The sequence below is a fragment of the Pseudoliparis swirei genome, chromosome 13 (genome assembly GCF_029220125.1).
Source record: "Pseudoliparis swirei isolate HS2019 ecotype Mariana Trench chromosome 13, NWPU_hadal_v1, whole genome shotgun sequence".
NCBI classification, from domain to species: domain Eukaryota; kingdom Metazoa; phylum Chordata; class Actinopteri; order Perciformes; family Liparidae; genus Pseudoliparis; species Pseudoliparis swirei.
The window spans coordinates 11,694,382-11,708,225 of record NC_079400.1 but is presented as its reverse complement, the minus strand read 5'-3'; the positions used below and the strand labels follow the sequence as shown (position 1 = coordinate 11,708,225).

Here is a 13,844-nt window from a genome sequence, read left to right as displayed (position 1 = left end):
TAGCGGGTTTTCCATGACTGGCGCCGTAATTCTTGTCTTAAACCAGTGGTCCCCAAACTACGGCCCGCGGGCCGGATTCGGCCCGCCTCCACATTTGGACTGGCCCCCTGAACAATACCAGAGATGCGTTCTGATTTATTATTTTTTTCACCCTGCCCGCTGCCGTTGAGATTGCAGTGAGACGCGGAGAAAATGTGAAGTGGTGCTCTTCGCAATAGAACATCTTTGATGGGACGTGTCACGTCTCGGCCAATCAGCGTTCAGATGTCCACAGCGTAGTAGGTAGACGAAAATTACAGGGTCCCTAATGGTAGGGGAAACACTGATATATATATATATATATATATAATACGGGATCCAGGTTGAAGAAGACCTCACTTACCCTTTAAGTCAGTCACAAAGTATTATAGGTTTAAAACACTGTTCGTTAACACACCATCAAACTGAATGTCTGAATTCTATTATCATGAAACAAAATTCTTGAACCTGAACATAAAGGTTTGAAAAAGTCTTCAAAACTTGAATTCGAACCATTTGCCCCTACATTTCTGAAGCGGTGTGAACCGGCGTGATCCACCAGATGGCGGCGCAGCACCGGCCTCACTGTTGTGTGACTATCTGCAGGATTGCATCGAAACCAAATACTGACCAGCCTGTTTGTGCCTCAGCCTCCTCACTGTCAAGTGAAAAGTGAAATTAGGTTAAAATAAGTTTGTTTTTCCATTGCCCTGAAAATAGTCTCAACATGGATTACGTAACATTGCTGGTTTCTTTATCCTGTTAAATGTCTTTTTGGCCTTCTGACAAATCTTCTACATAACCTTTCTTCAGTCAGACCCATTATTTATTGAATATTAGATCTTTGCTGAGCAGCAGAAGCTCAAAATGAAAAGCAGTTCAGTCGGGACTCCTTTCATGGCTCTTTGCTCACATGATGTATGGAGAAGCTTTACTGGATATTCATATATTCATCCACATTGTTGGCGTGAAGAAAAGTAAAAATGCATAAAATAAGCGGAGGGAGACAGCTGCATAGTTTCCTCGACCATTATAACAGATTCTTGGCGACTTGCCAGGTGTGACCTGCTGTTGCCCTTCAAAACAAGAGCTCAACGTTGAGCTTTTTGAGAGTGGCGGTATCAAGCCTGCAACCCTGTTGTAAAAAGAAGTTTAGTGGAAAGCTCATCGCAGCGTTTAATAATAATAAAACGTGATGACTCGCACATATATTTTCAGTAGTTTAGCTTTGCAGAGGTTGCACGTTATTGTTGTTTTTTAAAGATATGCAGTGTAAAAACGCAGTAAAATCATTATTGCAAAAATATTAGAACTTATTTTGTCTTAATTTTTCACAGGTTGCACTTTATTGTTATTATCTTGAAATATATTCAGTACAAAACGGGTTAATTGCAGCCACAATAAGCAACTTTTTTGCCAAATGTTTTTTTTTGCTGCACATATAACTGTATTTGTACTTCGTGAAAGTGATTGAACACTTTTATTAGTTTTTCGTCTGACGGAGCAATCTGGTTTGATTGAAAGTGATCGCAAAGTAATTATATTATTTGAAAAAGCTCAGATGGAGGATTCACAAAAAGTTGTTATTTCAATCAAAATGTAGCTCTGATGAAAAAGGGTCATGAACCACTGAAGCACATAGAGAATGAAAAGGAGATTTCAGTTTTCTTTTTAGTTTTTAGGAATGTTGTGTTGAATATGTAGACGGCATAAACAGTTGTGAGAGGAAGCCAGGCCGGACATTTGTAGATCCTCCCTGCCAGTCCTACAGAAAGGATGTCTGGCTCTTCAATGTGGTGATGATGTCATTTCAGGCAACACCGTCCTCACATCATTTGAGCCCACCGTGGTCTGGAGCATGAGGCTGTCGCGGGGCATTCAAGTGCTGGTACTGGCTAATGAAGCATGACGTATATATATATTAATTACATTATAGATACCCATACCACACCAACTAGCTAATCTTAGGGCTGTAAGCTTCTTTTCTACATGTTTACCATATTTTTTGTTTGCTATATTGACAATGAATTAGATCTTTCTTGCATAAATTTGGTTAAAGAATTCTTTTACTGCATTTAATTGTCGAGTGTCTTTAAATGTTAACTTCCCACCTATTTTTATTTTGGCAAAAGCACCAACTATAGGAGTTTGCCGCCGCCCCCCCACCCAAAGCTGTAAACCTAGAGGAAACACTGAGCTGGTTGTGTGAGGGGAAATGTTTTTAGAATAATGACTTAGTCGTGTCTCATTTAGCCGGGGTCATTGAAGGTAACACACTTTCTTTGTGCACCAGAGAGATATAAATCCACGTCTCAACAGCTGTCTCCAAGTCCCTGATGAAAACCATGTGAATGGGTTGAAAAGCTCCATAAATAAATAACAGACACATGTTCGTACGGACAACCTGGAAGCGCTGCGCCTCGCGGAGCCATGAAAATGTCCATCGCAATTTCCCGAAGTCCTGAGTTGACTTCATCCGATGTCTCGTTTCCAGATGTTTCGTCCAACCAACGGTCCAAAAACCAAAAAGTCATTCAGTGTTCTTTCCTCAAAGACGGAGTAAGCAGCAACGCCTCAGAACTGAAAAGCTCCAACCAGAGAACTTAAACGAGTCATTTTTTTCTAATTTGTTATTGTTTAAGTCATTTGTGTTGCAAAATATCAACATTTTCTCACTCAGTATTTCAGCGATGAGATTGATTCAAGATTAGTCGGAGGGTCTGATGGCTGAGAGACGCAGGCTTCAAGTCAACCTGGCGTTTTTTTTTTACAGCCTATAAATAGTAAAGGAAGAGAACGTAAATATTCTGAATCAGAGAACTCGTCATTCCTTCCAGATACTTACTTACTTTAATGCAGACACCGGTTAAATGTGCCCACGCCCCTCCCACTAATCCCGTGAACTGGTCTTCAGCCTCCCGAAATTCAGCTCCTCATGGTGGAACCATGCCACCGCTCGACTAAACCCTCTCTCCTGTGTGTTCCTCTCCCAGGATGCACCCCTCAGAAGTGCGGCCGCGCGGTCACCGACGCCGTGGTCACCAGGGAGGAGTCCCAGGTCCTCAAGAGGTGAACACTTTCGGTCCCGTAGTTTTGTCGCCGTCCTCCGTTTCGTGCGGCGTGATCACTTTTCTTTTCTGTTTCCCGCTCGCAGGCTGGCTGAGAGAGGGCTGGCACTGGCCGGCTCAGACGGAGGAGTGAGTATTGTTGACCATCGGAGGCCGTTCCCTTCTTCCTGTCTGTTCCTAGTGATCGTCTCTTTGCTTTTTCTCCTTAAACTCCTTAAAAAAAAAGAGTGTTTTGCTCTTCTTCTTACCCATTGTAAAACAAGTTATTCGATTAGATTAGATATTCCTTTATTGGTCCCAAGGTGGGGAAATTGCAGGATACTTATATTACGTTACAAATCAATTACTCATTTATAGGAAGCATAACTTCAAATACCAATTAAACGGCAGCATGTTGCTGCTAAGGATGGCTCCGTCCTACGATACACAGATAATACTTGTTAGCAGGATCAATTATTTGTTGATTTCGCATAATTTCATAGGATTTGTTGACGATAAGAATATAGAATACTACGCCCTATCCTTTTAAGAGCCGACTAAAATGTAAGCATACACAATTAGTAGTTGACGACATACAAACTCACTGGTACAGTTAGGGGGAGCTGACGTCCTTAAGCTGTATAAAGTTGAAAGCATATTTTGAAACGACGGATTAGGATCCCGCCTGTCATGGCTGTGGTTCCAATATTTTTTAACATAAAGATAGTATCTCTGGTAAACAATGAAGAAGCAGCAGCTTATAAACCCCCCCTTTGTCTCGCTCTCGTAACACTGTAATGAGCCCAGCTGACCACCAGGGGACAGGCTGCCACAGTGAGTGGAGCTTCGGCTTGATTACAAACCTGATGATGTCCCCGGCAGGCCAGAGCCTCAGCCTAATGACGGGACTGTTTAATGGAGCGTTAAGACTCTTGAAGTGAAGGGGAGGTGATGGGAGCAACAGCGGGGAGGGGAGGAGGCGGAGCTTCAGAGAAAAACAACTTCTTTTTTGGGGCTCGTGGAAAACAGAGCGGTGTCCCAAAGGAGTCGACGAGCAATAACAAGTAACGGGCCTAATGAGAACTCCAGGGAGAAGGCCACAGAGGCAATCAACTTTGAAACGGTGTCATCAACTGCCAGCATTTATTAGGCCAACTGGTAATTTGCACTAATTCCTCCACCCCCCCCTCCCCTTTTTTGACCCCCTCCAGGCATCCATACTCGACCTGCACTCTGGAGCGTTGTCGATGGGGAAACAGTTTGTCAACATCTACAGGTGGTTAAGTGCACGTTGTCTTCTTGTTTCTCGGTGCCTACACATTTTATGCCCATCGTGGACGACGTCCTGCTTATTATGTAACGTGTTGAAATGTACGGCGCTGGTCATCAATCTACCTGATGCGGGTCCCTGTGAGCCGTCCTCTCCAGGTCCAGTGACTCGTACAACCCTCATTGATCAGAGCAACACTTGTTGTTGTTGTTGGATCACCTGCTCCTCCCTCTCCCACACCTCCTCCCTTCACCCCCCACAGCCACCCATCATCAGGGACTCCCTCATGTGAAGCAGTCGGTCATTTCCTATCTGCTGTGTGTTTGGATGGCTGGTTGGCTCACACCCGTCTGGGTGATGGTGCACTGTGCCGTGCAGTGGAGGTTTTTTTAATGCTAAAGAGTCTCATCTTTTATGCTTTCTCTCTCTCTCTTCCTGTGTGTCTGTCTGCTCATGTGTCTCTGGTTGTCTGTGGGCCAAACTGTCTGTCTGTGATTGTGGCTGCAGGTATTTTGGGGATCAGATCGGCGAAGTGTTCACACAAGAGGATTTCCAGCTTTACAGGTGACGAAGGAATCTTAATTTCCCCACAGAATTCCACACCATGTTATTCATGAAAAGTGAAAAACTCAAATAATGGTGCTTTGTCGACAGTCAACTATATTCCTCACTTTATTATTCCTGACTGAGCTGCAGTTGAGAAGGCGCCGACACTTGAAGGCTCGACACTGACGGTCGTAAATCGTCCGATCTTTCGATCTCACTTTCGTCCGTCTGTTGCTCGTCACCATTAGAAATGTACGCGAGCGAATCCAGGCGGTGATTGCCGAGACGTTCGGCTTGGACCCGACGCTGCTGTACCTCACCAAGCCCACCTTCTTCTCCAGAATCAACGGCACGATAGCGAAGACCCAGCACGACGAGTACTGGCACCCCCACATAGATAAGGTAAAGCACACAGACACTGAGCCTCTTCGACCTCCGGGGACCCCAAGAGAAGCAGCAGAGGGGGGGGGGACTTCTTCAAACAGAGAGTATTTGTATAGAATTCGGGTATCATGATATTCATGGCAGGTATCGTATAAATTATACATCTGGTATCGTGACAATGAAATATTCCCCTTGGAGACGGATTCTTAGAGCCTCCGAGCTGCTTCAATCTTTGTCTCACGCTTTGTTCTTTGTCTTAAGAGCTTAAAGTTGCTCTGGGACGTGTGTATTCTGGGGGGGAAAGTTTAAATTCTTGACAATGTACATGGGAGTACACATGTGTTCCTTCGTGCCGCTTCACGGCGGCTATAAGACGGATCATCGTTTAATACCGCCGACATCCCTGCACGTTGTTTTTGGCAGAGTTGTGTTTGAACACGAAGGCCGGCGAATGTTCTGTGTTGGCGTAGCTTTCCACACATCTGCCTCAACATGTTCCTCTCTCGCTGAACGAGGAAGAGGCCAACAGTGTATGTTTTGCAATCGCCGCCTCCACATTAATACTCGTCATCCTCTCTCTCGCTGGCCCTCGACAGCTGGACCGGTGTCATCTGTGAGGACCCACTTCTCTTCCCCGTCGGCCTCTGCCAACATTTTTGTGCTAATTGGCGAAACCCGACCGCCATTTAAATGTAAATGTCCTCCGACGCCTTTGGGGGTGGATTCTAGGGATGCACCGATCTGATCGGCGCCGATCCATATCGGCCGATATTCCCATTATCGGTTTTGATCGGCGTTCTCAAAACGGCCGATCAGATGACGTAACATCTGCGAGAATTATCAGACGTTTCAATCGCCGCGCACCGCAACGGAGACAATGCGCCCGGCGAGGGCCGCAGAGTGAGAGGTCCACGAGGGGATCCTCACCACCGAGCGGCGTCCCCGTCCCCCGAGTTGAATCTCTGGGTCAACTCAGCCGACTCTCACATGTCTGAGCCCCTATAGACTGATGTTCACGGTAAACGCATTCGATCGGGAGCGCGAGGGTTTTGATAAAGTTAGCGGAAGGATTTAAGTGACAACATCCGGTTTTGCAAAGTTAGCGGAAAGAACCACGTGAAACAACATCCGTTTATCAAAATAAGATGTCGACAAATCATACACGAACATATAAAAGTAAACAATGAACTGATTTTGTATCTTTATAGATCGTTTCTGAGATTTAGCTTAAATTATGCTAACATTAAAACATGTTTACTGTACCAAGGAAGAGTTTATAAAAATAAGTCAGACTTTTGTATGTTAAAAAGTCCTGTATATAGATTACCCAAGAGTTCCAGGAAATGAATAATGCAGATGTGTTCCATACATATCTGAAATCCCCTACAATAGCAATCAAACAATTTTAATGTATCAATTTGGACATTTTTCAAAGTAAAAGTCCTAAATGTTTAAAGAAATCTGTAATTTCTTTAATGTTTGAGTTGCTTTATATATGTATTTCCTCATAGTCCTCGGCAATAATGCTACACAATAAATAGAATGCTTCAATCGACACCGTGATCGGTATTATCGGATCGGCAGGTACTGATTTCAGTGATCGGTGATCGGTGATCGGTATTATCGGTGATCGGCAGATACTGATTTCAGTGATCGGTGATCGGCACCAAAAACCTGATCGGTGCATCTCTAGTGGATTCTCTCCCCATCCATCATGTCGTGATGCGGTGTCATGGCGCCAGTGGTAGGGGGACGGCGCTGAAAGTGTTTCAGCTCATTTGTGGTTGGGATCATTTAGCCTTCACGGTGAAACAGAATTATAATTGTTAATGTCAAACGCAGCGTTTTTATCCATGGTCTTGTTACTCATGTCCACCAGTTTAATATCCTGGACACATTGCCTTCAGACGGTTGGTTTGAGAGTTCAACTGTTTTCAAGTGATTCTCTTAAGTTCTACGTCATATGTTTGCCTCTTTAAACCCGCTTCGGTGTCTGGCCCACGAACTCTGCTGGCGTCGACCTCGTTGTCTCACCGCAAAAAGGTGACAAAAAGCTACCTGCCCAGAACCCGACAGGAGGCTAGTGGACATAGTGGAGCAGGATAGCTTTCACAGGAGTTGGTGGAAACCAAAACGGAGCTAAAGAAAGAAAGACAATTGGACTCGCCTCCCTCCGTGTTTTTTTTAGACGTGCTCGTTGGAAAACTAGCGCACACATTCACCACGACAACTGGATCTGGTGGTGATGTGTGGCCCCAACAAATGACTTGATGCCACTGGTGATGGTTACAGTGGAATACTTTTGACCATGTGAAATTTCAGTTTTTCTTTTTTAATAAATTTGCAAACACTTCTACATTTCTGTATTTTTCTGTCAAGAAGGGGTGCTGAGTGACATTAATGAGAAATAAAATGAATTTTTCCGATTTTAGCAAATGGCCGCAATGAAAGAGTGAAAAATGTAAAGGGCTCTGAATACTTTCCGTCCCCACTGTGTATACTGTACCTGTGGGGCTACAGGCACTGAGGGCGTCTGCTTACACTCAACATGAATACCACATTAATGGCGTTAAACATAATCCAATGGTCCTGACTTGGTGGTTATATTCTGCTTTTTCGCTTAATGCCTAAAAGACGAGTGAGTCTGTGATACTAACAGCAATGTAAATGGTGCATATAAAAAGTGGCGGCAGCCGGCGGGCATATATATGAACAGATTGCATTTTAACTCCAACTCCAATGACCGGCACGCGAAACAGGAAGTCAGGCTGGATACACAGGAACCGTGTCTAGTTTGTACCAATGGGTTATGAGATCATTGGGCAATAGCTAGTCATGTGATCATGCACAGATGTAGACTGCGGCGTTGGAATCTGAGCTCAAAGCACAGCAACAATCAGTCAGAGTGTGTTCCCATGGTAACACATAGACCTCATGTAATACTGTATTAGTCCAATAGAGTGGTTGGAAGTCTCTTCTTATCGAACGACGAACTACAACTATCGGACCAGCGCGAGAAATACAAATGGGGACGGCGTCCCCTGTGAGACGTCCTGACAGATGCACGCTGATAACCCAGAGAAATTAATTGTTGCATCATGGGAAAAGTTGCATCCTGAGACTCTTGAACTCAGTTGTAAACCTCTTGTGAGTCTCCTCTGAACCAGAGACTCTCAAAGCTCCCGGCGGTTCACTTCTGTTCTTCTCTTTGAGGTGAGATCAAGTTACAGCAGTCACGAAAGTTCCTGTTTGACTTTCTGGAGAGAAAAAAGGAACCCACTCCCGCCTCCTCGCCAACTCACTCTTTAACGTGCCACAGGGCTCCGTTATCCGGTGGATCTGAGCGTCTCGGCATGAGTGCCGCTGCACCGTCCATTAGGCCTGAGTGAGTTATCTTCATCTTCAGGCTCCGGGTCGCTCGCCTTGACTTTTTAAAACCACAATCCCTTTAGTTGCAGAAGTTATTCTGACTTATGCAACTGTGTATGACATTGTGACTTTCGAGTATGCCCACAGGTTCTCTATCGCTGATGGACGTTATGAGGTTTAGGTTGGGTCTTTTTTGCTTTTTAAGACTCCTCTGATTAATCAGTCCCACGGGTCTCTTGAGGAGAGCAGTTCAGGCGAGGAGTCGGCAGCGAGAGGAGACCACACATCACTCCTCCAGCCAGAGTGGCTGAGACTCTGCGGGGGCAGGAAAGCTTCGGAGGCCCCGTGTGGTCACTCAGCTAATTGTATAAAAGCGTCGCTGTGTGAAGTGATCACGACGCCGCGCTGTTGGAATGACATCTGATGCGCAGCAGGCATTATGTGTATTCAAGCAATTTGGTTGTGTACTTTCTAAATCAGTGCAGGTGAGATTGAGATATCCCGACTGTTGGGATGCTTTCTATTTCCCTCGGAAATCGGAAACATTTATTTTTTACGACAATTCAGAATTTACTAGGTAACGGGTAACGGTTGAAACAACACATTGTGCTTATATATTTTGCACGAGCAAACGGCATAGCAACATGTCAACAGATAGGAGTTGGTCTGTATGTTTGACTTAAATGAGACAAAAGTAAGACAGAAATCCCAATAAACAGAATATTATGAAAGCTTTTTTTTTACTGTTGCTGCACAGAGCAGCCATCTTGGATTTTGAGGTTGTGGTTGGTGGGGTACAGGCGGTGCTCCAGGTTTCTGAGTCCCTCATATGGGTCAATCTCCGAAAGTAATGGATTTCCCACTTCCCACAATGCAACTGGAGATAGTCTTACTTTTTATTTTATTTTTTTAACGCTGGTATTCTGGCTCCAGGGACGTCGGTCGGAGGCTTGCTCCACCACTTTGGTCAAAACTCAAATATCATGAAATGTGGAGCCGACCGGTTCACGGTCCCCAGAGGACGCCGCTTCCAGACCCCAACTCTGCCATGCTTGGCTTCTAACGAGCCGTCTTGACTCGGGTGCAAGAACGGATCGATACGCTCGAGTCAATTCTAGAAAAAAGGTCCATTTACCATGTGTGCATTTGTATATGCTGGACGAGTTAGCGGTCGTCTGATTGAGGGTTCAAGCGGGTCGTTCTCTAACCAGATGATCGGCAGTCGATCCCCGGTTTCCCCCCAGTCGGCATTTACATTTCCTCGTGAAACTATATGCATTCAGTCCAACATCAGCGCCTCTCGTCTCCATTAGAACATCCAGGCTTTGGGAATGCCTGAACAAGGAGATGTTCATGGTGACCGTGGCAGATTTTATACCCGCTGCACATCTACAATCTCAGATTAATGCAGATGCTGCCTTCCTCTCTCTCTCTCTCTCTTCGTCAGGTGACCTACGGCTCCTTCGACTACACCTCACTCCTGTACCTGTCCGACTACGGCTCCGACTTCACGGGAGGAAGATTCATCTTCATGGATGAAAACGGCAACCGGACGGTGGAGCCCCGGGCAGGTACCGGTCACACGGCGCTTTGGGCTGCTTCAAAGGCCGCGATGGGGAGGGTATTGTAAATCCAGAGGTAACGCCTGGTAACCACCAGCTTTGTCTATAAGCTTCCTAACCCACACTTAAATTATGTTTTTATTATTACGGCCGCAAATTATAATAGCTGTACTCGGGTGGATTATGAGTCTGGAGTGGCTTTTATGGGCGTAATCCTTTCTGTAAGTGGCTGATCGGCAGCTCCGACCGAAGGTTCAGGGATTAAGCTGTACTTCTCACGTAGGACCCAGAGGGGGAGACGAGCTGCTTCTTGATCTCAGGGGGACGAGACTCTGAAGAGAGAGACTTATTAGAGCATAAGGATAATAAGGAAGAGATAGTAATCCAGTCCAAGTAACATTTGAAAGCCGCTTTTCTGCATCTTTCAAGATCTTTGATTTTTGATTTTTTAAATAAGATGAAGATCCAAATGATGAAATTCAGTCCTTTTGATTTGCTTTTGAGTTAAGAGGAAAAGTAAGTCCCAGATAAGAAGATACCAAGATTCTTTTACGCAGGCAATGCCGCTCAATGCTGCTACAGAAACCACAGAAACCTCTCTTAGGTGAAGGGGGCCTTAGGGCTTTCAGGCCTATTTTAATTAAATTACGCTGTTGGTTAACAGCTATCCATGTTTTTTTATGTCTTTAACCCTTGTGTTTGCTTTGGGTCATTTTGACCCCATTCAATATTCCCTCCCCTAAGCCTTGGGTCAATTTGACCCGGACAATCATTATGTCTGATGTGTTCTTTTCAGTCAACAAACAACATAAATACTCCACATCACTTAAAAAACAATATTAATTTAATATAATTTTCTTTAGATTTTGGGGTCATAAGTGTATTGACTGTAAAAAATATGTTAATATAAATATAAAGGTAACATAGAGGGTTAGATTGAATATTGAATATTGGACCCAACTTGACGTGAGCGGTGAATATTGAAATGGGTCATCAAATTGACAAGGCAACACACAGTTAGGACAAGATGCTTGAATTTTACCGAGTTGGTTGCTCTCCTCTGGTTTTATCGATAAACATATCCAGTGGGCTGTCTATGTATAGGACACAGTGTTTCACCATGGCTTACAGCTTTGATGGGGGGGGGGACACAAACTCCTGTAGTTGGTGCTTTTGCCAACCTGAAAAATAATTAAAGACGCTCCACAATTTAAAGCAGGATAAGAATTTTTAAACTAATTTTCTGCAAGAAAAATTTAATTAATTGTCAATATGGCAAACAAAAAATATGGTAAACATACAACAGATTAGCTAGTTGGTGTGGTTAGGGTACTTATAATGTAATAAATATATATATATATATATACTTCATGCTTCATTAGCCAGTACCAGCACTTGAATGCCCCGCGACAGCCTCGTGCTCCAGACCACGGTGGGCTCAAATGATGTGAGGACGGTGTTGCCTGAAATGACATCATCACCACATTGAAGAGCCAGACATCCTTTCTGTAGGACTGGCAGGGAGGATCTACAAATGTCCGGCCTGGCTCCCTCTCACAACTGTTTATGCCGTCTACATATTCAACACAACATTCCTAAAAACTAAAAAGAAAACTGAAATCTCCTTTTCATTCTCTATGTGCTTCAGTGGTTCATGACCCTTTTTCATCAGAGCTACATTTTGATTGAAATAACAACTTTTTGTGACTCCTCCATCTGAGCTTTTTTAAATGATAGAATTACTTTGCGATCACTTTCAATCAAACCAGATTGGCGCTATAGAGAAAATTACAGGGGGGGGGGGTGATTTCAGGGGACGGGCCTCCACCCTAAAGACAATATGGGTACAGCTGTGAGTAAATAGATTTTTTTCCCACGCTGCCCTGGTCACAAACCACATGAGACAATTACATGTGTGGAATTTAAAAAACAATAATATTGGCGTCACAGTAAGGACAATTCGTGAAGTTTGAAAGCTGCTCTCTAAAGGAATGTGCCAGAAAGAGTTCGCCAGCTTGATTCAGACGTCGAGTTGGATGTTCATTCTTCTTCTGCCCTTTTTCCTCCTTTTGAATTTTTTAAGCTAGTCAACTTCATTTAAGGGGAAATAAGTCTCTGAGCCAGGTGGATGGCAGAGCACTCCCACCCACCTGGAGGTCACGGGAGGTAATGCGGTGCAAAGCAGATGTCCCCCAACCTGAATGTGTCTTTACTTTGTCATCGGCATCGTTAGTGTTTATTTACAGGAAACGCACAATTCAAATGAATAAGACATGAATTATCACATTTCTATTCAAATACTTGCTTTGATTAAAAACCTTGGCATTAGTAGTTTTTTAATTATGTATTACAAGCTGCTTAGAGCTTGTGTTAGAAGTGCAACAGGTCATAATAGGTCCCTCTAATAGGATTTTATATTGCTGCGGAAAACATCTTCGAACGACTGTATTTATTCAAGGGTCTCACCAAAAGATAAGTTTTGCGATCAGATTTTGAACGGTTCATTGAAGAGTCGTACGCCCCAGACTCGTGTCTCAGGACCGCAGCCAATGTCGAGGCTCAGTGGGTCTGCTCGGTACGGAGCCCGCCCCCCCGAGGCCTCTACCGCTCCCTGACAGCCTCACTTCCACTTTTATCACACCTGACAGCGTCTTCTCCGTTCACCTTCTTGCACTCCCCCCCCCCCTCTCTTATCTCACCCATCACTCCATCACCTCCCTCACCCTCTCATACGACTCCTCTGACACTTTTATTCCATGGCAGCAAAAAAAAAGAAGAAGCGATCCTCATAATTCCTCGCCTGACAGTTTTTCGCTCTTCCTTCCGCCCTCGCATCTCACGATGGAGCGGAGACGAACGCCGACTGAAGGATGTACGCAGGGGCGTTTTTAGGTTTTAAAGAAAGGAGGGGCTAAGCCCAGGGTAGGTTTTTTGGGGGGGGGCCGGATAACCTTGTTTCCGATAAAGATTGGTTCAATCAGAAAGTGAAGTGAGGGTCATAGTGATGTGTTATGCTCATCTGGACACTATCACTGCGATAAAGATGAACTAGTTCAGTGTCAAATATACCATTCAATGGGAAACGATTATAATATCTGTTAATGCAAAGAATAGAGAGATGTCAATAGTTATTTCTTGTATTTCGAATTTGCTCGTTCACACTCTCGCTCCCTGGAGACGGTTTCTGACTCAAGGAAACCTAAATGTAAGCAGGTCACAGTCGCCCCGAAATAGGCCGACGACGCCCCCGGACGTACCGCAATAAAGGTCCGACCGCCACCACGCCTCCCCGTGACAGCCGTCTCTTCAGTGAAGGGAGGAGGACCTCTGACCTGTGAGGAGGTGACGGTGACGGTGTAATCTCAAAACCCAACACTAGGGATGGGTATCGTTTTTCTTCTTCTTTTCGAGACCGGTACTAAACTGGTACTTTTAAAACGATACCGGTGCCTGAACCGATACTTTAAAAAAAGAAGCACAAAACAACGATTGACTGACGACATTAAAAACCTCTTCGACCATCTTCAAAGCCGCTCTCATGGAGCACTGACAAAAAACGGATATCAGACTGTCGTGCTCGTAGCGAGCTATTATATGTGAAATGTGCCATATTGGCACCGGTTTTCGGTACCCAACACAAGCTGCTGG

At 44.6% G+C, this 13,844-nt stretch overlaps 1 protein-coding gene across 1 annotated transcript in view; it reads left to right on the top strand.

The window, feature by feature from the left end:
* uts2r2 (urotensin-2 receptor 2) overlaps positions 1-13,844 on the top strand; it is a 31,016-nt gene that overhangs the window by 12,020 nt on the left and 5,152 nt on the right. The window contains exons 3-8 of the mRNA XM_056430678.1: positions 3,012-3,087; positions 3,173-3,215; positions 4,277-4,341; positions 4,843-4,899; positions 5,130-5,283; positions 10,082-10,205. Coding sequence (XP_056286653.1) covers positions 3,012-3,087; positions 3,173-3,215; positions 4,277-4,341; positions 4,843-4,899; positions 5,130-5,283; positions 10,082-10,205 — 519 coding nt within the window. The remainder of the gene's footprint in view (positions 1-3,011; positions 3,088-3,172; positions 3,216-4,276; positions 4,342-4,842; positions 4,900-5,129; positions 5,284-10,081; positions 10,206-13,844) is intronic.